This window comes from Sturnira hondurensis, unplaced genomic scaffold (genome assembly GCF_014824575.4).
Source record: "Sturnira hondurensis isolate 20B ecotype Veracruz unplaced genomic scaffold, ASM1482457v3 Scaffold0023817, whole genome shotgun sequence".
Lineage (NCBI taxonomy): Eukaryota > Metazoa > Chordata > Mammalia > Chiroptera > Phyllostomidae > Sturnira > Sturnira hondurensis.
The window spans coordinates 13,984,482-14,011,867 of NW_028096448.1; the positions used below are offsets into that span (position 1 = coordinate 13,984,482).

A 27,386-nucleotide genomic window follows, 5' to 3' on the forward strand; every position below is an offset into this window, starting at 1 on the left:
TGATACATTTTTTAGATTATTTATTTATTTACTTTTAAAGAAAGAGGAAAGGAGGGAGAAGGAGAGAAACATCAATGTGTGGTTGCCTCTCGTGCACACCCCACCAGGGACCTGGCCCGCACCCCAGACATGTGCTCTGACTGGGACCTGAACCAGTGACCCTTTGGTTTGCAGGCTGGCACTCAATCCACTGAGCTACACCAGCCAAAGTGAGCTTTTTCCCTTTGCCATGACAATAGTGTGCCCCTGGTGACTTCTCCTGCAGTCCGTGTTGCAATGAGAGGCCATGAAAAACAGCCCCGGGAAGCCCAAGGGAGCCCAAGGAAGCCCAGCTAAGACAGCACAACCACGGCCAACCTCCAGCCATCCTGGTTCATGAGCAAAGAAATACCTATTTATTTTGGTAAGCGTTGGAGAGCTTGAGATTGCTTGTTACGGCAGCAAAACCTGATATACCTCCTTTGCCAGTGAACTAGGAAGACTTCTACCATAAAATTCAAGTTGTAGCTGTGTTTTTTATGTATGGCATATAATTCAAAACATTCAGCTATAACATCACTAGACCTGTAATAAAATTCTCACTTAATGGTTAAAGGTTTTTTAAAATAGTTCCTGCTACCACATAGATAAAGAAGAGAATTATTCACCATTATCTATAATAAGAGCTCAAGGTAATGAATGGTCACCAGCTGGAAAATAACAAGGGCAACAACAACGAGAAACCAGCAACATTACTCAGTGCTTACTGTGTGCATGGGGCACTGTCCATAGTACGTTACAGACACTCAGCTACTTCCACACAAAAATCTGGGGTACGGGGCCTATTTTTGTCCACCTTTGATGGATGAAGAAACTGAAATGGAGGCTAACTTAGGTGGACAGCCTTGTCTTTGTTATTTTCCACATGATTTCTAGGTTATTCCTTATCAAATTTTAAGAATCAGTGTCATACATTCAGTATAACTAAAACATTAATTAAAAGTATTCCAAGCATAGTTAGTCTGTCGCTCCTCAGAACAGTCACTCCTATGCTCAAATGTCCTGTGAAATCTGAGGAGCCCTGTGATTGTTATTCCAACTCATGTTTCCATTAGCTGAACCCTGCACTCCTCCTTGCTCCACTCCAAAAAGCTATTCTCAAATCCGACCTCCAACAGCAATTCGTTTGGAGGATCAAGAAGCTGCCCTGCTATAAATCCCACCCCAAACCTTCCCCATGTGGGAAATCTATGTTAATCTGACCAAACTATAGCTATAAAACAATAATCGTGTACAAGAAAGAAAAGAGAGACTGAAACTAATAAAATGGAATTAACATATTCATGTGGGGTGTTATATATAGTACATACGAAACAGGTATCCAAGGGTTTTCAGATGAAGACTTGCTATGTTTTTGGAGCATTTTGTTGAAAGCTTAAATAAATGCAGTGGAAACTCATGCTATTTTCAATCGGCGGCAGTGTGTTTTTCTAACTTCTTTCCCTGTGATCAAAGAAAGATCACCAGCCTAGTTGATTCGACCTGACAGCAATGGTCCAGTGGGCGAGATGGGCTGGGTTGCAGCCTGCACTCTGCTCGCCAGGCTGTGTGCCCAGCTACTGAGGAGCTGGGGGCCACGGGAGAAGAGGGGCACCTTTTCTTAATTCTCACAAAGGTGCTCTGGTCTGTGATGGGTGGTGACCCAGTGGTCTGGCAGCCCCATATGGCCCGATGTGGCCCTCATCACAGAGGTTGGGAGGTGAGCCTACAAAATATATCGCATTCCATAGTTTTCTCTTCAAAATGAAGTGAAAAAGGAGACAGACAACCTTCATGCTAGTTTCCATCTTCAGTGTTTGGACATTTAAGACTAAAGGCTCCAACTCAAATGAAGGCCGTTGAGCAAGCCACGTGGTTATCAGATTACTGATGGCCTGGGTTCCAAACAAACACCAGCCGTGGTGTTTGGTGGGGGGACAAAACAAAGGGAACTAAAGTATATGGGACCAGTGATGAGGAAGGTACTCTGTCCAGGACTCCCCATTCATTAGCAGTCACGTCACAACTCTATGCTACGTCATGTCAGAGATCAGTTACCTGACTCAGGTTGGACATCCACTTAGAAGCGGAGCTGGGAGCCGACCTGGTGATTCTGGCTCGCAGAACCAATATGGTTTCTCCCTGTAGTACCTGTGTGACTCTCAGTCACCCTTAAAAATATACAGGAGGTAAGCCAGACCTCTAAGTGGGGCCCATCCCAGCACATTTGCAGAACAGAACTGCCCAGAATGGTATGAGTTGCAGCCATTGTGGAGGCGGCGGGGAGAGGCACTAGGCATAGCCAAAGAGTCACCAGGCACATCAGATATTATCTCTCACACAAAGCAGGGTTTATCAGCTCCATAACATGACAAGGACAGGGGTGAAGTTGGCCAAAGGAATTCTTTTGCTCCTCTCATTTCAGCTTACCTTCACCTTCCTTATTCTGGCTCCTGGCAGCAGGAACCATGGCTACTAACAGCCAGTACAAGCACCCCTCTAACTCACGGTCCTGCAGACAAGAGAGCATCTTCTCCACTGACCGGTTCGACTCATGCCAAGGGCCCATGTTGGACTGACCACTCTGAGCAGAGTGTGATGGACCACAACTGGCCCAGACTAGTTTGTGCAAGTGATTAATGATGCCTTCACTTCCACGGCCCCCAGAATGCAAGTATTAACAAAGGGACAGGAAGAGGTGCTGGACAAGACAACAGACACAGCGGAGAAGATGTGGGTGAGAAGGGAGCTCCTGAAAAAATGTAAGAAGGGTTTAGCTGCTATCAGTACACCAGCCACGGGCTGTGGCTGTCCACTACCTCCTTGACTTCTTCTTTTTTCTCAAAAAATATATTTAAAGGCAATTTCATATGTCTTGTATATGGCTCTGCTTATAATCCTCTTTACCTGGCCCTGAAGATGAACAAATGGGCCACAAGAGCCTTTCTCATCCCTCATGAACTTGCACCAAAAAAGAAGATAGAGACAGGGCTCCGTCATCAGAACAGCAAAAGGGTCAATGACTAGCAATAAGCAGTGGTAAAGGGCAAAGCCATGGGGGCTGGACTACCAGACACAAGGGCTCCTGGGACAGGTGAACACAGCCCTGAGGATCTTGCCCATTAACCTGTCACAACTTGCCTCTGAAATCCATCTATTCCTGGTCCTAAGAACTCAAGCGTGTTCCTGTTTCTGGCTTGGCCCAGCCCCACACCCACCTTCTGCAACTCCATCCTGCAGATGCACTGCTTGCTCTTTGCCTTAGCTTGGATCACAAACCAGCTTGAAGAAATGTCAGGAACTCTGACACTGCTCCTTGCTCCTGCCTGCCCCTCCAGATTCTTCCTGCCCCTCACCCTGCTCTCCTTCTCCACTACACTCCTCCTCCCCACTCCCCTTCAAAGTTTTAGCAGGATCTAATCTAATCTTTATGCTTTGCCAAGCATGGAATCAAAACAGAAGATGGGCCACACTTCACCGCATGTGGGTCCCATTGTCTCCAGTGGTTTCAAACCCTTCCCACCCCACCCCCACTCTCCATCACCCATTAGGGACTTTAACATCTACAGATCTATTGACACCTTTATATAAGCCAATGGCTTTTCAGCTTGGGCCAGTTAGTGCACACTCGAAAAGTGTAACTTGCTGTTACTGCCTCTAATGTTAGCTTCTTAAAACTTCCAAATAATACTTCGACTATTCTGAGATTTGCCAGATATGACCCTGTTACTCCAATCCGTACCCTTAAAGCTCTGTTTTTCCCAACTGAGGCAAGCAGACTGGTCTGTGTTCAGATGAAAGCTCTTCTCACCACTTTGATCACTGCAGCTGGATTGATTTAATATTCATCGATAACTGCTAAATTTCTTTAAAAATAGCTAGTTGGAAAAAGCATGGAAAGTACCTTTTAATCAACTGAATAAGAAACTAAACAGTCCCAAGTTCTCACAACCCTGGTGAGGAATTACAATGAATGAAGAGATGTTATATTAATTAAATTCTTGGAATGCATCCATAGTGCTTAATGGAGATGGAAGCCTTAGGAGGCCTTAAATGCCTGGGAAACACACATCAGGTCATTTAAATCCCTAAAAATCACCCACATCTACCAAGGAATCTACTGAAATCCAATCATTTATGTCATACAAAAATAAAGACTTAGATTTTAAAAAATGGAAAAAGAAGGGAAATAAACTTTATTTTGTTTCCACACATCATTTTATTTGTTTTCTGATTTGGTCCTACATGATTTATTACAAGTATTTAGAATTTCTTTCAACCTCCAAGCAGAAAGCTAACTGACACTGAAGATTTAGAATTCATTCATTCATTCATCTACTTACTCATTCATCTACTTACTCATTCAATGAGAAAGGAGTTGAAATGCCCTCATTCACGAGCATCCATATGTGCCGGGGCTTTTGCTTAGAGGCTTTATCTGTTTTTATTATTTACACAGCAGCCATATGGACAAAAATCAAGCTTTACTGAATGTCATCTGCATGCCTCACACTACACCTAATACCAAATGGTTGAATCTCAATGCAACAAATCATACGATAAGCAACATTGGTCTCTTCAATTTACACACATAGAAACTGAGGCTTAAAGAAATTGGGTTTCCTGTCCATCATCACATAGGACCATAATGGCCACTGATTTTATATTGAAAGCTACTGTGTGTTTGTTTTAAGATTTTCAAAGTCATAGCAGATCCTAAGGTGAAAAACAAGCATTGCAAATAAGATTCCATCCTTTAGGGAGAGAAGAGGCAAAGCACAGTCCTGGATTAATATTAAAATGCACAACCTGCTATACTGACATGTGTCCTGAAGAACTGGTGACACAAGTGAAACCGAGGGACACCGGGTCTGCACCCAGGCAACGCGTCTTACAGGGACGTGGTGAGACGGCACAGGCCGCAGTGGAGACGCACCGGACAGGGCTGGGGTCCCTAGGTGGGCAGCCTGGAGAGAACGTGCACAGGTGCTTCTCCATGGCCTCCTGCCACGTTAGAAAGGATGACGAACTGTCCTCGCCCTGAGCAGCACGGAATGGACACAGATCCTGGGACATGAAAACCCATCATCAGAAAGGCTGCTCTAAACAACCACGGAAGCAAAGGCCTGGTTAAACTTGTTTAAAAAGCTCTCCAACACACACCAAGAAAGTACTAAGTACTTCCAAAATGCCCAAACACGCTCTGGGGTGCCTCTTTGGGGAAAAATCTAAAAATCTAGGCGTGAGGTTTGCTGAGCATATCACGGAACACCGGCTCACGTGGATCACACACAGACTGAATGAAGGGAAGGCATCCCTCACTCTCTTAAAACTGAGTGAAAAAGTGATTGTCTTCTACGTAATCTGAGCCGTTCTCACTCTGCTGATGTCAAGGTAAAGGAAGAATGAGAGATGGGGGGTTCTGAGACTTGGAAGAAACATCCTGTGACATTTTCTTTTCTTCGGCAGGAGGAGGCTCCAGCTTCTATTACTCCGTGCCCCAACTTCCAGGCAGCTGTGTCTGCAACCCTCCCAACACCCCGTGTCCCTTCTGCAGGCCCCCGTCCTCTGTGTCTACCCAGCGCCTCTCTCAAAGCCTGGCACAATGCAGCCGTGTGCTGTGGGAAGAACAGGCAGGCAGGTGAAAATTTTGCTGCGAAATTGCCCAGAAGTTTCATCCTCAGTAACAGCTCTCCTTAAGGAGTTACACAAAGACTTAAATCAGAGGTAAAGGGTTGATTTTTTCAGGGGCTGGGGTGGTGATGGAAGAATAAATAGTTCTATATTTATTTAGGCGGCAGTGGTGGCTACACAAATCTGTACATGGGATAACATTTTTTAGTATGACACACAAACACACCGAGGAGTAGATGTTAAATCTTGGGAAATATGAATAAAGCCTGTATTCTGGGCGATTGGCATTGCAGTGATGTCAACTCCCCGGTTTGCTCACTGCTCTCTGTTCATACAGAAATGTCACTGCGCAGGAGCTTACCCAGAACTCCCTGCACTGGTCTTTGCAACTTCTGTGAGAGTCCACAATTATTTTAAAATAAAAATTTGTTACAAAGACTAATGGAAAGTTGAAAATTCTAACAAATCAAAGAATACAAACTGTCGGGTTAAACTGTGAGTTCTAGCAATTATGGATTTGTGAGAAAGACACCAAATTGCACCTTTTCCTCTTTGACACTTAATTACCCTTTAGATCAGTGGTTTTCAAAAGAAGTAATGCATGTCACATGTGTAATTTAAATGTAATATCCTAGTAGCTGTGTCAAAAAAATAAAAATGTAAAAAGAAACGAGTAAAATTACTTTAAAAAATATTTGACTTAACACGGTATATATAAAATGTCACAGCTATATGAAATCAATATAAAAACATTAATAAAATATTTTGTGTTTTTTATGATGAGTCTGGAAAACCCAACAGGTATTTCGTTCCCCACTTACAGAGCATTTCGGTCTGGACTAGCCACCTTTTGAGTGTTCTCTGGCCACAGGTGGCCAGGGTGGCCACCCTGGACAGCGCGGCTCAGGACACCACCTGCAAGTCACTGTTAGAAGTCACTCTGAGCTGTTTTCATAACTGCATTTTATTTCTTTGGGATGAATGCTTATCTCTAGCACTTTATGCTGACTTCACGCTGGCAACATACATCACTTGAGGGTCACATATGTAAAAAGACTGCAGTCTACTAAATGAGCTTCCTGATGTAAACTTATTTTTTAAGCAAACAAACAAAAAAGCAAAAATCACAGCTCAACTTGAAAATGCTGGGTGGCTCTAAAGGTTTCTCTGCCCTGTGCGGCACCCCTGGGCATGCGGTGAACCCTGTCTATCCGGATCCCCACGAAGGCAGGACAGAGTCTCGTCAATTTTAAAGGGTTCGGGCAGAGCTGGCAGGGAGGTCTGTGATGCCTTCCCGGGCCCCTCCCGATTCCAAGTTGCATTAAAAATAAAATACAAGTTAAATAACTACAAAAAGCCTTGGAGTGAGTGTGAAAGGAAGGCTTTAGGGCCATTCTCTGACATTTCAGTTTTCCACCCCGGTCTGCACTTATGGTGGGTCTGCAACCTCCTGGCCCTGGGAGGTCCACGTGGCCAGGAGGCTTGCTGTGGCCAGTGGGACGTGAGCAGATGTGGCGGCGTCACTTCTCAGCACACACTGGTGGAGGCAGTTTGGGGACCAGCATGCCTTCTCTTCCAATGTCACGACATCCCACCATGCAAGCTGCTCCCGGTCCGGGTGGCTGAGTGAGGTCCCCATCTAACAGAGCCCTCCAAGCAGCTCATGATGGAACTGTAGTTAGAGCAAGAAATAAACCTTTGTGGTTTTAAGCCCCAGAGATTCTGAGGTTGTTTGTTATCACAGCATAGTTTAGCCCATCCTAACCCATAATTTAGTTGTTGATTCCATACGTGTGACATCAGCTATTCCATCCAGGGTATCTCCCTGAATATTATGGCTTATCACATCTGCTATATAACCCAGGCTCGGTTTTACAGTGGTTTCATTACCAACCATAAAAACTGTAACAGTGGAACTGTATAAACAAACCAAACAGTATTTTTCCTGTAAAACATGAATGTAATATAAATATTTGTCTTTGCCTTCTCTCAGCATCTGTAATGAGAGCAGAAAATTCATGCCATATGTTTATAGTACGAGGGGGGAAGAAAATAGATGTCAACGATTCATCTACGTGGGTGCCAGCGAGGCTGTTTAATATTTTTCACTTATCCATTTTCTCTCGCGTATAAATTCTCCACAAATCATAAAACCCTTGCCATGGCCAGTTACCACGTTCACAACTGTTTCTACAGAAGGGTCCTTGCTGAGGGGGTGAACGTGGGGCTATGAAGTCAGTTTCCACAACAAGATGAGAAACCACGCAGGGAATGGCTACACTAGACTAAGACCTCTCTCTCCCAGCCCGGCTCGACCGATTTAAATATGAAACCGGTTCTCTGCAGACTTCAAAAGACCTAGCCTACCTCTAGCTGGAAGCGCCTCTGAACATTTGGGATCCTGACAGCTCATGACTTTTTTTTCCCCTATCCTCACAGGGAGAAGCACTGAGCATGTTAAGTGGCTTCTGCCTTCTGTAGGACCTTACGATACGCGGGGAGGAAGTGTTATTGCTACCGCCGAGGTCTGTGCCAAGCACAGACTCCAACTTCACATGCAGGGAGCAACGGGGGATGTTTTCATTTCAGAGCTGTGATGGAGTCCTTGATGTGAAGTTGCTGAAGCCTGCCCAGAGTGTTTGTGCAGCCTTTTAGGATGTGAGCCGAGAGGCACAGAGAACGATTCAATTTTCTCCAAATTGGCTCACGGACCAGAGGTTTCTGGAAACTGTCACTATCCTACAAAATCCGACACGACAGCAAGGAACCTTTGTTTGAGCATGAAGCAAATTGACCCAGCTGAGGCTCTTTCTGGCACGGAGGAAGCAGCCCCTCGTGGGCAGAAGAGTTGCTGGTGGGAAAAGAGGAAGGTTGGAGCTCCTTGATGGGTGAGGACTCAAGACATGCCAAGACATGCCAAGACATGCCAAGACATGCCAAGACATGCACGGCCCGAATGGTAACACTAGAAGCTTTCAGTGCAGTGAGCAGCTCTTGGCAGGTGTTACTGAGCACGGGCCACAAGCTGGGCCGTTATCTCTAGTCCTGACAAGCATCCTCTGAGGGAGGGATACAATACCCCCGTTTTCCACAGCCACACGGAGAAAGGCACACGGAAGAGCACCTGGCTGAGTCCGCACACTGCTGTGAGACGGCAGGGCCAGGATCTCAACCAAGGTCAGGCCGGTTCCAAAATCTGTGCTCGAGACCACTGACTAGAAGGTTGACGTCAGAGAAAAACCTCCATGCCTCTAACCAACTGGCCCCATACGATCCAAAAGGCACCAGGCACCGCGTGTGCTCCTGCCCAGGTGTCACTGGGCTCAGGCCGTGAGCCAGGCCTTGCGCTCCTCCTCCCCACCAAACACAATCTGCACAAGCCTTGCAGGCGTTGAGATGATGATATTATTATTATTATTATTAACTTACATGTCTGTGGCTGCACCCAGACTCCTTGAGTGCAAGTACAAGGACGATACCATGTATCCACATACACACTAGTGGGTCTAGTGGGGTACCTGGCATACAGTATCAATAAATGTTTGTTGATTAAGTAAGGAGACCATGGACAAACAGTATATAATGTGATCAGCACTGTGATAGAAGCATATTTAAAAACCAAAATGGGGACGATCAGCCCCATGGAGGCAGGAACCTTTGCTTTCTTAGTCACTGCCACGTCCCCAAAGCCTCTCTCAAAGAGGAGGGTTGCTTACTGTTTGCTGCAGAAAGGGAGGGAAGGTGGCAGGGGAGAGGGAAGAGCAGTCCAGGAAAGCTTTGGGAAAGATGGCCATGAGTGGCAGTTTGCAGATTTAGAGGGGTTGGTTAGTTGGAGGACAAGCTTGGCAGAGTCCTTCTAAGCAGGGGAAGTCTTCTGAATGAAAGGTTTGGGGGCGGCAGTGAGATTGGTATTGGTTAGAACCAGGATGACAATGGTCGGAGATGAACCCGGACAGGTAAGCAGGGACAAGCCCATACTGGGACCCAAACGATGTTTTTGCCACTGCCAGCATCTGTACAGCACACGCTGAGCACCCGGTACCGATGCGAGCACTTCGTGTGCAGGACTTCCATTAATCTTCACAACAGCCTCATGATTCAGCTACTATTATCGTCCCCATTGAAACTGAGGCAACAGGAAGTGAAGGTCCCTGGGTACAGGAGAGGCAGAAACAGGATTCAGACTCAGGCAGACCAAATGCCCAGCCTGCTGCTGATACCCACACAACACACGTCACAGCCCAGTCCTTCCAGTCTGATGGAGTGAGAAAGTGTCAGTGTCCCTTCCCAAGAAGGTGCCGGGAGCCGAACAGCGACTCACTCATGCTGAATGAATCCTTCCCAGCAGCCGGCATGTTGATCCGATAGGCTGCTTACTCTTCTTAAATAAAGTCTTTCTATACCCCCAGTTTGTCCACTTATAAATACTGTGTTTTTTAAATCTATATTTAATTATACAGCATCAGTGAAATTTCACTAGGGGAATGATAATCTAACATAAATGAATGCTTCCAATAGAAAAAGCTGTAATTTAAAATAAATTACTGTGTTAGTCAGAAAAAAATTTACTCTCTTCATAGAAAAAAAATTGCTTGCTGGTATTAAGTAGTGCCACTCACTTAGAAAACTGCACCAGTATAAAGAACCAAAGAGCCACCCTGGTGTCCCCTCGCCCGGTGTGGGTTTCTTCACTGTTGATCGCAGCCACGAAGGGCACGCTGCCGCTCCGGCCTGAGTTTCATTAAGGCTTCGAGTCAATTAAGCCACGAATTGGAACAATCATTCCTCCTTTGCAAAGTATTGATATTTTTTCTCCTGGCTGCTTTAGGGCTTTTCCAGCACTCATGAGGAGATTTATGTTAGACAATTTCTTTCTGATTAAAACAAATCATAGCTCAACAATTCTAATTTCCTCCTTTCTGAGCAAGAAATGATCAGAGAACGCTGAAAATGGTGATCAGCCCATGGTGTAGCGGCCAGCACTATAAAGCTCCCTAAAAACACTCCTGACAGAGGTCTTCCTCGCTTTCTCTGTCTCCCCCTCGCCATTCCTCCCTCCCTGTCCCTTTTTCTTCTTTCTCTTCCCCATCCCCACCCCCATTCCCTCTCTTCTTCTCTGTCCATCTATCTCTTTGTGCCTTGACCTCCCTCACTCCTTTGGGTCTCCATCTCTCATTTGTGTGCCTGTATATATCTCTGTGCCCCCGCACACAAACACATATCCCTTTCAGTGCATATTTCTCTTGACAGGATTCAGGACAATTACTAATTAACCAAAATAAAAGAAGGACACTTAGAAGCAAAGCCAGTCCAAGCTGGTTTTCTAAATAATGGAAATGAAAAGGTGTCTGTATTTACCTCCAATAGCAGAGCATCACCTGAGGCCTGCTCACTTCTAAAGCAGTTCCTGATTTCTCTGACCAACCTTATCTCTCCTGATCACGCACTCTCAGACTGAGACCAGCAGGCTCCTGGAGTCACCCTCCAGCCCTTGCACGTGTCCCCTGTCCTCTTGGGCTCCGCCTTCTGAGCTGATTTCTCTACATAAGTGACCCATTTTTCTGTCCCTTGATGTTGCATTGGTCTATGAGCCCACTCCTCAACACAGCAAAGTCCCACTTCTCCAGAATGGCTAGGGAAGCTGGTTACCTGGGATTTCTCAAATCAGGAATAGCAAATTTTAAACAAGGGAAAGCAATATGCTTGACCCAATGTCTCACAAATAACAACCCCTTTAACAAGCCAGAAGGTAGTTGAAGAGTTTGCGGGGCACTTCAGTAGCCTCAACATGAAAATCAACTCAGAGAGCTCAGGACTTCAGAAAGACACTCTGGTCATCTGTCCCTTCTGCTGGCCTGGTTTCCAAAAACAACCAACCAAACTCCCCTTCCCACAGTGACAGGACACTGCTGTCTGCATTAGAACCCCTGAAGCTCAACCATCAACCTTGCTAATCCTCAGTCATTCATTCAATAAATACTATTTACTGAAAGTTCCTTATTGACCAGGGACGATGCTTTGCACTGGGGAAATACCACAAGGAATACAACACGCCAGGCTTCTGTCCTCCTACCCACTTACTCTCTGCTGCTTATGTGCTGTGTGAGCTTGAACAAGGTCCTAAACTTCTCTGAGCCTAATATCTTCATCTGAAAATAGCATACATAATTTTAGCTCCATCATAGGGTTATCCTAAAGGTCAACTGAATTGCCGCACCAAAAGTGTTTTGCACAGGGACTAGCACCCAGTGCTACCTGCCATTGTAACTATCATCGTCACTGTCCTGCAAATAAGGAGAATTAAACCATCCAATTCAGCACACACTACATGTTGGGTGTTCCTATCCCTGCCTTATGGGTGATTCTGCTCTTTTTTAAAATAAATAAATATGCACCTCTGTACATATTTTTTCACAGTAAGCCAATGGGCAGCATGATAATCTGTCCCAGAATAAGGCATAATTGCCTCAGTGACAGTCAACAGATCAGTGACCCTCTGTGAGCCTCAGTTTTCCTCTCTGTCAAGTGGGGGAGTAGAACTGGATGATCTCAGAGTGTCCTTTCCAGTCCTCAAATTCTACCATTTCCTAACCATAGTATTCCCAAATGTAATCTGTTAATTCACAATTTTCTCTACAAAGACAAATGGCTTCACTACTTCATATTTAAATTTATCATTTTACTACTTTTGCATTAATTGGCTCACATATTTACTATATCCCCTAAAAGTTAGGGCTGAAGGAGTTTCTCAAAACCCAGTGGGCCATACATATGTGACTAAAAAGAACTTTACTTTCAACAGATACTTTAGAGTAATATAGAATTGTACCTGCTTTTCTTCCAGGTCTGTGAGGATGCCATTACAGTGGCTCAAGTTTGCAGTATAACCTTGACCACTGACACCAATGCCAAGTGCCCCAGAATGTGCGCCAATAAGGCAAGAGCTGAAATTAGCATGGAACCAGCTCTCAGCTGTCCCCGTTCACAGATCAGACACACCATGGGCCACCCCCAACCACTGTGCTTACAGTGAAAGGGTCTGGCTAGGCTGGACAGTAAAGTGCATTCCTATTCCCCAAGTAGCCATTGTCATAACAGGGACACCCAGAAGGTTCCAGATGGTGGGATAAATGATATGAATGGAAGGGTCTGGATTAAAAACTCAGCAGCCTGCTTGCCAAAAGGATCTGCAGTCACAGTTACACTTGTCACTCTCTGAAAAGTAGAGACAATCTTGGGCTGGGGGCTGGCAGAATTTGGGTGGGAATGAGATCATCAGCCTCTGAACAGGAAAAGCGCTGACAGGAGACAAGCCAGAACTGAAGGGACTAAGGCCAGAGCGAGGCTCAAATCTGCCCCCTCAGAAGCCAGGCCGGACCCCTTCTGTATGGAGTCTAGTCAGGCCAGCCACCCAGGTGCAGTCTCATTAGACTCTCAGAACAACTGCTCCTAAGTATCTAGCTCAGACTTCCTGGTCTTTCTCCTCGTTTAAGCCTGCTCTCCTAGTATAATTGTCAACTGCCCTCCGTTAGCTCTCGATATTTCCTGGTTTGAACAATAAATTGTCTGATCACTCTACTCCTATAAGGCAGCTGTGGTTAAGTAAAATGTTTCTATTTTCACAGAGTTTCTAAGAGTGAAGAATGTTTTCCTCCATTATTTTTAAAGGTTCTCAGAGCAGGAAATATTGGAAGGGATGATTATTTTTATACTTTGGGACTCAGTCCATACATTTAAAATTATTCCTTGAATGTCAGGAAATAAGCAAGTACATTCAGCATCCTTCTCATCCACTCCAGCTCACAGCTGCCCCTTGAACAGCTAACAGTGTCTCCCGGCCTCCACCCTCCCTCTCTCGGATTCAGCCTGAGCAACGTCTTCCTACATCACCATGTGTGGACTGCATCCCCCCACCCCAACTCAGATCCTTCAATGGCTGCCAGGACTTAAAGAATATAGCCTGGTCTCCTAAAACAATGGAACCCAAGGCCCTGAATAATCTGGCTTTGAACAGCAGCTACCAGCCTCCTCACCACACTATCTCCAAACCTGACTATCGGTCTCCAGGACATGCCCCCACGCTCTGCTCAGGCCCTTCCTTCCACTGGAATGTGCCCTCACCACCAGGGCTGACTGCAGCCTGATGACACTTCCATCTTCAAGGATCCTGCTTTGAAGCTCATGGGGAAAGAAAGCATCTTTCATGAGTCATAAGAGCACGACTCTTACCATGCTCACCGGGTTCTGGCAAGCATATGACTTAGAATTATCACCTCACATATAGAGTCCTTAAGGGTAATGACAATATTCTAAACTGTCTTATATCACCCACTACACCTAGCACACAATTGAAGTTTAATAAATAGTTGTACCATTTTTAAAATTATCTGAAAATCTTTGTGAGAACATTTGACTTTTATAAGCAAATCTAAAAATTTGTACTTGCCCTTGATAAAAGAAAAACATCAAACAGCATGAGAATTTTAGGGTAGAACTTCTCAACTTTTGTGTGTATCAGAATCTCGTGAGGGATTGCAAAACACAGACTGCGGAACACAGATTGCTGGGCCCCACCCCCAGAGACTGACTCTAAGGGTCTAGGGTGGGGCCTAAGAATTTGCATTTCTTACGAGTTCTCCAGTGATGCTGACACTGCGGGGTAGGGGCCAGGCTTCAAGTAGCACTGTCTGCCTAAGCTGCCGCAGGACTGGAAGCCACAGGGATCAATCAATGGGATGCCACTGGGACCACCACAGATGTATCCCATCCTTTCCTGCCTTAAAACCAGCAGCCTCCCGGCCCCTCTTTTCATTTTTGTCTTCATACTGCTTATACTTTGGTGTAGATTTTAAGCATCCTGTAATTCATCAACGAATTCTCTCCTGGCTACACATTCTAAGTAATTAAAGTTCAGTAATAACTTATTCTTTCTGCTCCAGCACCTGCATTTCATTTGTTTATTTTCCTAGAGTCGTAAATCTGAAGGGCTGTCAAAGTGCCATAATATTAGTGCAATAATCAAAGTTAATTAGTCCCTCTCAATAAACAACAACAAAGCCATTACAAAGATGCATTGAAGTTTCTCCTAGCTACCCAGTGTACAGATCACACTGTGGTTGGAACAATTCGAATCTGAGAATGACCAGGTAAATGAATGGCATGTTCTTCAGTCATTTAAAAGAAGAATGTGTTCTTCATTCACATGGATTCATTAAGTCCAGGGAAGGCGAGGCAGATCTGGGCTCCAAATCCGTTGCCTGCTGAAGGGTAGCCAAGCAGACGGAGTTCTCCCAGCTGCCACCCCTTACCATGCACATCCCAAACTCCACTGATAAAAGAGGAACAGAGGGTGCAAAGAAATGAGAGGGCCAGCCTCACTGCCACCTCTTAGTAACCCAATGTCTTCAATAACATCGGAGTCATTATTTAGGGAATTTGAGAGATGTATCAGTTGGGTTCTGATGAGAAGGTTGCCCAGTGGAATGTGGGGGGCAGAACCAGGGCAGGCAGGTAGAAGACACTTAGTGGAAGATTCTGCCTTCAGTACAAGGGAGGATTTTCTAATTCAGAAGGTGTGCAGAAAAAGGAGGGGATGCCTTTTGGGGGGAGGGGCTTACCCATCACTGGGAGAGTTTAACCAAAGCCATAGGATCCCTGTCCGGGGACAGATTATAAAACACCCACAGCCGCTTCCTCTTTTCAGGGTCTCAAATCTAGCTACATCTGATGCCTGTTTACTAGGGCAGGGACTGGCTCCAGGGAGTCCCCTGGGGACAGAGCTGGTTCTGCCAGCTCCCCTTCTCTCCTGCACTAACCAGGCCTCTGCGGAAAACCAGCCAGCTCTGTACCAGGGCATGGACACAGAGGGCAGGGACAGTCACTTCTCTGCCCCATGGTGACGGAGAAGCCCCCTGCTTTTTACCCCAGCTCGTCTCAGTATTAACTGACATGCCGATGGGAAGATGAAGAGTCTTGGCTACGTCCTAGTACTCTGATCATTTGAAGGAGGAGAAGAAGGGAAAGGAGGAGGGCTAAGAGGAAGAAGGAGAGGAAGAGGGGGAGGGAAAGGGCGGGGCAGGAGGAGGGGGAAGAAGAGGAGGAAGCATTTTCCAGGAAGGTTTCTGAGAGCCCGTCTCAGGGACCTGTGCTGAACACCTCAGCCTTCCCCGAAGCTGCCATTTTCTGAGTCTTTACTACAAGCCAGCCCCTGTACAAAACAGCCTACGCATTACTTCACTTTGCCCTTACCATGACCCCGAGAGCCATCGTTAACACCATTCTTCAGATAAATAAATCAAGGTTTAAAGAGATGCCTGACTTTGCTCAGGTATACCCAGGGAGCACACATCGGAATCAGAACTCGATCTCAGGTCTGCAGGACTCCGAAGTTTCTGCACTGGGCTGCCCTCCTATAAATTACAAAACAGCCTATTTTAAACATAAGCTCAAAACAACCCTTAACCAGTTGCAGTGTGTGTTGCCCTGTTCTGAGACAGGCTGCCTTACTGTAGCTGCACCTGTGGTTGTCCGCATACAAGGTTTTACTGGCACGAAGAGTGTCCCTCCTCTCTGGTTAATCTCACATCTGCTACTCTCACACGTAGAAATAACAGCCTAAGTGCCTAGTGGCCAGAAGCAGGTCTTTCCGCCACTGGCTGAATACCATCTGAAGATGAATCCGTCTCTTCAAACTACGTCAAAATTGCTTAATAAGAACTCAGGGGACCCCACAGTAATGAAAGGGTGAATCTGCTTTGGATTTCACATGATTGGGAGTGATGGTTTGGAGCCGGCCACCTAGGCTTGACTTTCACTCTCTCAAACTCTGCAGTTAATCACAACCCTCGTTACACAAAGGTTACAATGAATATAAAGTTTGAAAGGCACTGTTCAAGACTGAGAACGGTGGCCAGAATTAAAAAAAGGCAAACACACAGAGACGGTGATCAAAGAAGAATGAATAACACTCAAGATTAGGTCGGGGCAAAATTTTCGCAATGAGAAATAAAGTGGAAAACTTAGAGGGTAAGTACTAAGCACACGTTTTAGGCATTCTGGAGACAGAGAAAACTCAGAATATTTTAGCAGCCAATTATGTCTATGAGGAGGATGAATAATTTATCTGGTAAAGAATCTTTCCTAGGCCTGTGACAAGAAAGGTCAAAGAGCCAACGTAAGTAGAGCAGTAAGCACACCACGCACTTGAAATGGAAGTCCGGGGAGAAGAGAGCTTCCTCTGGTGCGTTTCATAAGCTCCGTCCGGCTACAAAAGGCCACCTGTGAAGCTCCCGTTCCTAGGGAACCGCAGGCATCCTCACATCATGAACAGAGGAACGTTCATGCACAAACACGCAAACCTCTCCAAACAGAAGACTGGGGTAAGTCCATGAAAATGAGAGGTCAGTCTTCTGACCACACACACCAGGAATTCTAGATTGAGTAACAGGATGGCTTTGGGGCTGGAAAAACAAGGCCTCCTGTGCTGGATCCACCGCACAGCTGTCAGCTGTGTGAGCGCAGGCCAGCCTCTTCCCCTCTTCCAGCTTCCAATGCTTTACATGCAAGATGGGTTTAACAAACACGTAACATAAATATTTCACTGCTAAATGCTCAGCACAGTACCTAGTACAGAGACAACTATGAATACCCAACCCCACCCACAGCAGACCATAACAACATGACACTTTACAAACAAAAATACCCCGAGGGAGAACTCGAGAAGTGTATCTTTACCTTTGTCTGTATGTGTGCTCACTTACTGATTCAAGCACATGGTTTATACAGCTCTTGCTGGCCCACAGACTTGTTGGTACCATACTTTATTTATTGAAAATCCAATACTATACATAAAAACAATTTTTAAAGCAAAGAAATGAGGAACAGATCTAGCAGCTGGTTTAGGATGAACTTTTCCTAATAATCTGTAACTATTAATAATATTAATAGTTTTTCTATTTTTGTTCATCTGAAGATCATTGCAAACAATGAGGATGGGCCCTATAATGTGTGATGCGTAGAACAGTGATCATCTTCTCCAAGACGGGTCTGCAGCTCAGACAGGCCTGAGGCATGAAGAGAACCCACGACACATGCTGTGTGACTCCTCCAACACATGCACACATCACGTAAAAGAAGGCATCTCAACTTTGGCCTTTGATCTAGAAAGGCAAATTATGGGATCTAAGCTCTTATTATCAAAGGAGATTGGGGAAATTCCTGCAAAGGTCAAAGCTATACCATCATAAAGTCACTGAATGGGTTTGAGGGAGCCTAAAATTAGCTGGATTTCACCAGTTGTTCCTAAAAGTACAAGCAATTTATTACTCAACATCCTGGCCCATCACCCCTTGGTACCATGTCATGAAAACACAGGGTGTTTGTACTTACTAAAAGCACAGCAAAATGTCGAACCCACATGCCTAATACACTGCTTTGTACCTAAGTATTCCATAGCTGAAAATAATATTAAAATCATTATTCCCAGTGCTAAATGAAGCTGCAATATGACATAATACTGTCAGCTTTCCACATGCCTTCACTCCAACAAGATAAATAAACCCAGCATCAACCGTATTGACAACTAGAATAATTACAACGCTTCAGTCTCTCCAGCATCAAACTATGGGACCACAATCAACAGAGCATGTGCTCTCCCCTACACGCGAACATCCCATTACCTCCGACTAATAAATCTTTCCTTCCCCCCCCCATATCCCTGCTTTCTCAATAACCATTTTGATAGAAACCGTTGCTTGCTGTTCCCGATGACTGATCCCTTAATCATCTTCCTTAAATATATGCAAAGTATATTTCTTTGTAAATACAAAAGAAAAAGCAATCACATAAATAATTAAGATGGCTTTTCAAATGACAGTTGAGTGCTAATATGAGCTCCACTGGAAAATACTAATCAACGAACTAAAGACACATCTATTAAAATGTAGGAGTCCAGACAGATGAAGACAGAAAAACAATTCATCGCAACTCCATTGGAGTCAGGCCGATGACCATCCTCCCTAAAGCTCCTCTTTCAACTTCTTGGAGAGTTAAGAAAAGTAAGCATCTCTCTCATGTATAAATAAGAAATTGTTGTTGTTGTTGTTGTTGTTGTTGTTAATGGCAGCAGCCAACATTTAATTAAACACTTAATCTATTCCCTGCCATGCGTTAAACACATATGCAGTCAATGCAGTTAGTACTCAGAGTCACCTATATTTTTGACATAAATACTAGCATTTGGATTTCACAGATGAAGTAACCAAGACTTAGAGAAGTTAAGAAACTTGTCCAAGGTCTCAGCTTGATCTGCTTCTAATCTTTACCATGGCAACACAGCACATTTTACAGCACTTGTTTCAAGTGAAGAGGATTTGCCCACCACAGGGGACATCTGCTCCCAACAAGGGACATCTGCCCAGGAGGCCTCTTGAAGACCACCCAGCCTGCCTCCTCCACAGCTCTTGGAACTCTCAGTCAGGCACCCATGAGAAAACAAGAACAGCTGAGCTGAATCTCTGTTGCCCAGCCCTGGCTGAAGGTATATCACCCTAACCAATCTCTAGGACGACTTGAAGTCTGGGCCAATTAAAAACACAGGTCCAAAAAGACCGGGCTCTGAGTCTTTCTCAGGGACCAAACCTTCCCACCAAACTCAACATACTTGGATCACTTCTCCCTGATGGTGAGAGGATGGGTCCAAGGTGCACTCTGGGAGGAGTGGGTCTCATAATAATTCCAAGGCAGGGCCATCAGCCCCTCTTGCCATACCAGCCCACTTCCACCAAACTCATTGGTTATCTCAATCCCCAGGCGATGCTGGAGCTTCAGAACAGTCACTGGACCCCTCATTTCACACATGGGCAGCCAGGTCAGTGAGCTCTCTTACACTTCCTGTCTCACTCTTTACATAATGAACAGATTTAGTAAGGGTCTGGCACAAGTGAGGCAGGCTGGACCCTCAAAACAAGCCCTCCCCCTTACTTGGGGCCTCCTCCACCACAGCTCTTTCCTCCTTCATGCAACTGGTAGGTATGTGGGGGACCTCAGGCTCAACTGTTCCCGCTCTATTCAACCTCATTCCTTCCCAGGACCAGAAGTTTTTGCCCCCAGAGCTTAGGAATCTGACATTTAGAAACTATAACGAGGGGACAGGAAGGAAGAAGTGAAAGTCCCACTTAGGCCTTTCAAGAGCCTTATGTTCGGATGTGGGGTTTTGCTGTGACTGTTTATAAAGTGCATTTTGATACCTTATCAGCTACTGTTCTTTCTACACAATGCCCCTCGGAAGTGTGGAGTGTGGGACATGCCAGACATCCATGAAAACAACAACGAAACCCCATTCCCACAAATATTAACTGAACAAAGGACAGTAAGAACCACGACACTGCAGGGGTTCCGCCACACCTACCAGGGCCCCAGACTTCGAGAATTCACTGATATCCTCACATTCAGACAGTGCTGCTAAGTAAAAGAGAACCCACTCCATCCTGAAAATAGGAAGATAAACAGCAAATTTCCTGCTTAGCCAGCCTTGTGGGCTCCTTGGAATAATGAGAAAAATACTAGGTACTTGCCTTAGAGGCAGTCTGTAATCCACTTATGGACGGGAGCGAGGTAGACCCCATCCTCAGATGGTGGGCTGCCTAACAGCACAGGCAGGACCCCGTCTCCAAGATGCTTCACTTAAGTACAATTGGGGGCTGATGGACCCACCCTCCCTCCTTTTTTAATTATGGCCAAAAGATTGGCCTTTTAAGAGGGTGGTTTACTTCTGCAGTGTCCATCTGTGTTATCCAGTTTTAATTGTTTTCAATTCTTCTCTTATTTGTAACTTTGGAGCATGTAAAACACCTCAGCAGGAGGACATTTTCCCACAAAATCATTATTAGTAGCAGTAATCATATATAGGCTCTTAATGTAATTCCTTATGAAATGTGTTTTCACTTCAGTTACATTTTACTAAATAGCTGGATTGCCCTGAAAGTGGCTGGAGAACTCTACAAGGGATATTTTCAATGCAAAGGAGATGCTTGGGACAAGAAGGCAGGTCAGAGTAGCTTTACCTGAGAAATACAATTAAGCCTGAACTTAACCACTCAAATAGCACCTAACACAGGGGTGTCAAATTCATTTTCACTGGGGGCCACATCAGCCTCATGGCCACCTTCAAAGGGCCGAGTGTCATTTTAGGACTGTATACATGTAACTGCTCCTTAACTAGGGGCAAGGAGCTCAGTGCTGCTGCCCGGGTAGAAACAGGTGCCAGGCCAGATAAACCAAGGGGAGGGACCAGATTTGGCCCGGGGGCCTTGTGTTTGCCACATTGTGTTTGACCTAACAATCTTGAAAGCAAAGCTTGAAAGGTAGTGAATACGTCTGATGCTGGCTATGGTGGAAAGCCAGGCTGTGGGGCGGAGTAGGGAGACTTCGGGTTTGGAGGACAGAGGGGTGTGCTGTGTTCCCCAGTGTGTGACTCTGGGCAAGTCTCTTCACCCTTGTGAGCCCCACATCAGCTCTTCTGCAAAATAGGGAAAACCAGGCTTTTGCATCCTCCTGAATAAGGAGAGAAAGGGCCTTGCCCAGGACACAGAGACACAATAGAGGGTGGGGCAAGGGTAGTTTTACAGTTGTGCATAAGGAAAATGAATAAACTGTGTTTTGTGTACGCACAACTGTAAACCTACTTTGCCTTACCGTGTAAATGGCAGTTCTTGGGTGCCCCAAGGAGGGTATAAGAGCAATGTTCCCCTGGCTTGGAGGCAGACATGAGTGCTCTGGAACAGAGCAATTCTGGGCCTGCAAAGTGAAGGGAGGAAGAGAAGCCAGGCAGGGAAGAACCAGGGGGGAAGGAAGCAGTGACTCTACCTCCCAAGCCTAGTGAGATTGATTGCCCATGGGGCCTCGGCACGTGCAAGCCAAACGGCCTAAAGACTTCTGAATGCGCTTTTGCTGCAACAAAAAACTTTGGCTCATTTTGAGAATCTCCTGGGAGGTATCAATATGTTGCAGTACCCTCTCAGTTCTGATACTGTTATAGGATTCATCCCCGATACAGTGAGAACATGCTCAAGCTGGCTAGCAGCTGGGAAAACTGGAGTACATCACATTGACCTTGAGAAACACAACAAGGTGGTACTTAATGATATAACAAATGAAATCCCTTCACAGGAATGAGGTAAAGAAAGGCCTGAGGGAAACTGGACCAGCTCATATAGAGGGTGGGGAAGTGTGGGGAAGGCCTGAAACCCCAGCTCAGCATAAAGATTGCCAAGGGAAGTTCTCCCACACTCAGAGCTGTGTTAATAGTGCCATAATGATATGCAACGGCAATGACAGCTTTTGGTGCTGACTCTGACCTTCTGTACCACAACCCAGGGGAATGGGGAACACGGCACAATGGGATTGGCAGAGAACTAGTGAACTGATGAGAGAGATGGTAAAAGGGTTGAGTTTCTTCTGTCTACAACCTGTAAAAGGTGCTCTAATGTTTGAAACACATGTAAATACTAGTTTTGTTTTTGTTCCCATTTCCTTTGCTCACATGCCTGACAGTGAAATTTTAGGGCAATTTTTTTTTCTGGGAGTGCCATTTGCTGGTCAACCCCAAGTTACTATAGGTAGTGAAACTATACAACAATAAACCCTGTCATCTGAAACTGATTTCCAGGTACCCAGTTATGCCTTAAAATGCAAGTCGGAAAACTAAATGGTGGGTCTTTGAGATCGTCCCATTCAACCTTCTTCATCAGAGACAAGAAAACTGAGGCACCGAATAGACTGAGAGATTTCCCAAAGTCCCATAGTTTGTTAGGGCAAGTCCAGGAAATTCGGTCTCTAGGCACCAAACAATAGGTATAATGGGATAAATCCAGATGACTCCATTCTCGTATATAAGGAAAAAGGAAGACAGTTTTTAGGATGCATAAATAATTGTGCTTTAGCATTACCTTCCAAGACTAGTTTAAACAGTAATGTTATTGGATAATATGGTTATTACAGTATCACGAGGGCCACTGGAATTTGATTTTTCTGCTTTAAATAGAACATTGATGGGCAAAATTTTACAAATCGGACCCTGTCCGGTGCTGGGCGCTCCTCTGCACTGATGGAGTGGATGAGTACCGGCAAACCCCACTGGGTGCTCACCCAGGAAACTGCTACCAAAACTGGAAAACTCTGCCCCCGAGTCAGTGAGCCCGCTGCTCAGGTTCTGCCCTATTTTTGTGGGTGTCCTCACAGACTATGTATTGAGAACACTTGTTGCACCATAGTTGAGACCCTATTTTGAATGAAAATGCAAGAGAGCTTGAACTTCCAGAGGGTATCACTTGGAATAGCAAAACAATGAAAACAACCCAAATGCCCTCCAAGAGGGGGGACTGGTTAAACCAATTGCAGCCCAAGCACATTAAGACAAGGGGGTGGATCTCTATGAGGAAGATAAGAAAAGAGCTGAAGTACTGAGTTTAAAAACATCCAAGTACATTTTGTGTGTGTTTTTGCGAGTGTATACAAACTGTTTCTGGAAGAATACACAAGGGAGGTTAACAACATTTCCCCTCCAACAGAAGGACTGAGAGGGACGTTCCCTTTTTATTTAACACGTCCCCATCTTGTGTGGAGATACGAACCGTAAGTTATAGATTACCATTTTTTCTCTTTACGCAATTCTAAAAATCACTACTGTACCACCTAGTAGAGGCTATTACTTTTTTAACTTGGGAGTTAGAAAGATACTAAAATAATCAGGAAAAACGGACTGCGTTTTGTATTCTTAATTTAACCTCAAGTAATGAATCCAGTGAGATTAAGGCTCATTTGAAATATAATGAATTTTAAATTCTTCTTGAAAAGGGAGAAACAAATCTTCCTTTTCTTGACTTTCATAAAATCTCAGTCCAGCACCGCAGACATTCTCCTCCACAAACCACGGTCTATTTCTTCACGCCGCGAGAAACCCCTCACCGTGCTTAGAAAACCAAGACAGTCTCGGCAAGGGCGCTCCAACCCCTTTTGCGCTCTGCTCCCGGCACATGGCCGTCCTCTCCCGCTCTGCCTCCGCCTCCCATTCCTCTGCCCGGCACAACCTTCCCCTTCTCCCACCTGCTCCCTAGTCTTTCTTGAGTTCTCAGCTCAGTTAACCCTTCCTTGGGGACACTGATGCCCCCCACCTCCCTGGCATTAGTCTCCCTTTTGGAGCACCATGCACTTCAGTGTACCATGTACCATCACGTCACGTTTCCACTGAGGTTTACATTTCTTTGATTAAATCTGTCTTCCACTGTAAGCTGAAAAGTTCTACAATGACGTGGGAACATATGTTTTTCCTTAACAGTAGGCCCCAGTACTTGTGACAGTGGTGCACCTCGTGAAAATGTAAATACATGACAACAGAATAATGGATGTGGTCTACACTTCACACCAAAGCTTAGTTAGTGATCATCCTAAAAAAAAAAAAAAAAAGAGTCAGACTGTGTCACTCTTGGCTCAGACCCTCTCGTGACTTCTACACCCTGGTCTCCAAGGCTCCACGTGACACCCCTGGCACCTCTCTGCAACCCCCTCCCCTTCCATTGGCTCCAGCCACCGTGGCCTTGAGTCCTCCAGGCGCGTTGCTGCCTCTGTGTCTTTGTGCATGCTGCTCCCACTGCTTAAAGACTCTCTCCCCTGACACTGGCCCAGCTTACTTCTTCACTTCATCCAGGTTTCCGATCAAATGTCACAGCTGTAGAGGTGTCTCTGACGACCACCCAATCTGAAGGAGTCCGCACCATCCCTCCTTATCCCTCACATTCCTTCATTGTCTTGCACTGTACCTAAAACAACTTTACATTATAGGAAACATGAAAAGCAATTATCCCTTTATGGTCTAGAAGGTGTAGGGATTTTGTTTTGTTCAGTGCTCTGTCCTGAGCCCCAAGAGCACTGCAAGCCCACAACGAACATTCATGCACACACATGTCAATCCCAACATCTGCACAGAGAGAAAAAAGTGAAGCGGGCAGGCCAGAGGCAGGGTCAAAGTCTGCTCCTTTCTAGACCTAACACTGTAAGTCCAGCAACCTTAGTTGGGTTCAGGGGCATTAACNATTGCTGCCTCTGTGCCTTTGCGCATGCTGCTCCCACTGCTTAAAGACTCTCTCCCCTGACACTGGCCCAGCTTACTTCTTCACTTCATCCAGGTTTCCGATCAAATGTCACAGCTGTAGAGGGGTCTCTGACGACCACCCAATCTGAAGGAGTCCGCACCGTCCCTCCTTATCCCTCACATTCCTTCATTGTCTTGCACTGTACCTAAAACAACTTTACATTATAGGAAACATGAAAAGCAATTATCCCTTTATGGTCTAGAAGGTGTAGGGATTTTGTTTTGTTCAGTGCTCTGTCCTGAGCCCCAAGAGCACTGCAAGCCCACAACGAACATTCGTGCACACACATGTCAATCCCAACATCTGCACAGAGAGAAAAAAGTGAAGCGGGCAGGCCAGAGGCAGGGTCAAAGTCTGCTCCTTTCTAGACCTAACACTGTAAGTCCAGCAACCTTAGTTGGGTTCAGGGGCATTAACCACATTAATTTTTCTTAATAAATGAGCTAGATGAGTGAACATTCTCAAACCTCTGACTAATAAAGCAGAGGACACTGACAGTGAACTTTAAACACATGTGGGGATGATAACAGGTTTGCTTGTCCTTTTCATTAAGTAAACAAAGTGAATATGGCTTTAAAAATAAAGAAAACATTACTCTAAGAGGAAAAACTTTATGCACACTACTAAAACTTCCATGTGTTTACCCCAGCGTGTGTACGTGGCAATTAAAAAAAGAGTCAGGTGTTTGCTTACCCATTCTCCTAAAATGCGCGACACAGCTTCATTGGCTCTCGTCAAGTTCCTACAGGCCAGAATCACGTGAGCACCGTGGAGGGCAAAAGACTTGGCAGTTTCAAAGCCTACGGTTCAAAGGAAAGTCACCATTAGAAGACACAAACACAAAACACTGAGTCATGATGCGCAGCCTGTAGCAAGCACTGCATACTTTGCCCTGGGAGTTCCCACCAGGGGCACGTTTCCCCTCAGAACAGTTGTAAAATTCTAGAGATATTTTCAGCGGCCACAGTTGGGATGGCATGCTATAGGTTTCTAGTGGATAAAGGCCAGGTATGCTACAAGATATCCCACAATGCACAGGACAGCCCCCACAACAAATGGTCATCTGGCCCAAAATACCAACTGTGCTGAGGCTGAGAAAACCTGCCCCAGAAACAGAGTGATTTCAGGGTGAAGGCCAAGCCACACTCTTCTATTATTTGTGAAGTAGATAATAAGGTGCTATACTTAACCCCAAACCCAAATATACCTGGAATTACATTAAATATAAATGGACTAAAAACTGCCATCAAAACATATATAACATATATACACGTGCATATATAAGTAAGCAAAAGAGGTTGTGCTACACCACTCAGCCAGTAAGAGCCCGACTGGGAAGCCAGGTTCAGAGTCCAGGATGCAACGAGTTGTGTCAAAAAAAAAAAAATGCAATCAAAAGACAGATTGTCAGACTAGATAAAACACACAAATACTATGCTCCTTACAAGAGTGTGTGTATTATGTTTTGCATACTTAAACACAACAATAAGAAAGTTAAAAGTAAAAGAATGAGAAAGAATGAACCATGCAAACATGAAACAAAAGAAGTCATATGAGAGAAAAAGTTGAATATTTCATAATACTAAGTTCTAATCCACCAGGAATATGTGACAATTCTGAATTTTCACACACCTGTGTACGTATTCTGTCAAAAATTGACAGAATTAAAAGAAGAAAATAAATAAAATTCATAATCAGAATGATGAATTTTTAATATCAATAATATAAAATAAGTTAATAGGAAATATAAAGAAGATTTGAACCTACACAGTTGATATACTGGAAATAACTAAATATGCTAAACACTGAACACAATAGCAAAATGTACATTCAAGTACTTAAGGAATATTCACCAAAACTGACCATATGCAGGGCCAAAAATTTGCAAGTCTCAACACACTTCAAAAGATTAACACTAAAGCATGACTTTATACCAAAGTGGAATAATACTATAAATCAATAACAAGATCCTAGAAAATTTTCCTAACTGAAAACCAACTAATTAATTAACTAAATAAGGAATTATGACTCAAAACACTGCAATGAAAATTTAAAAATATTTTAAAATGAAAGATTACAAAAATTTTGCATATCAAAACTCATGGGACATAGCTAAAGCCATGAATAAAGGACAATCTATAGCCTTACACACGTATATTAAAACAGAAGATGAGCTAAGTGTCTGTTAAGTAAGAAAATCTTTAAAGCAGATGATGAAACCTAAAGAAAGTAGAAGGAATATACTAAAAATAAAAGGAAACACTAATAAAAATAAAGCAATCTTAAGATACAGAGAAACCAAGAAGCCAGAGGCATTTCCTTCAAAAGAAATTGATAAAGGGCTAGCAAGACTCACAGAGGGAGTGCGTAGGGGTGCGCACACCAGCTCAGAGAACGCACACAAACCGGCAACATCCGGGATGGACAAAGGGGCATCACTACAGATCCTACAAACCCAAAAGAGACCTTAAGAAGATATGGTGATCAACTTTACACCAATAAATTTAAGATATAGGTGAAAATTTGTCTTCCATGAAACCAGTCCCTGGTGCCAAAGTTTGGCAACAGCTGATATAGAGCACACTG

General features: G+C 44.7%; 1 protein-coding gene across 1 annotated transcript in view; it reads right to left on the minus strand.

Annotated features, from left to right (window-relative positions):
- The window catches only part of WWOX (WW domain containing oxidoreductase), a 903,955-nt gene that overhangs the window by 827,658 nt on the left and 48,911 nt on the right, over positions 1-27,386 (minus strand). The window contains exon 5 of the mRNA XM_037037874.1: positions 25,494-25,600. Within this exon, the coding sequence (XP_036893769.1) occupies positions 25,494-25,600 (107 nt within the window). The remainder of the gene's footprint in view (positions 1-25,493; positions 25,601-27,386) is intronic.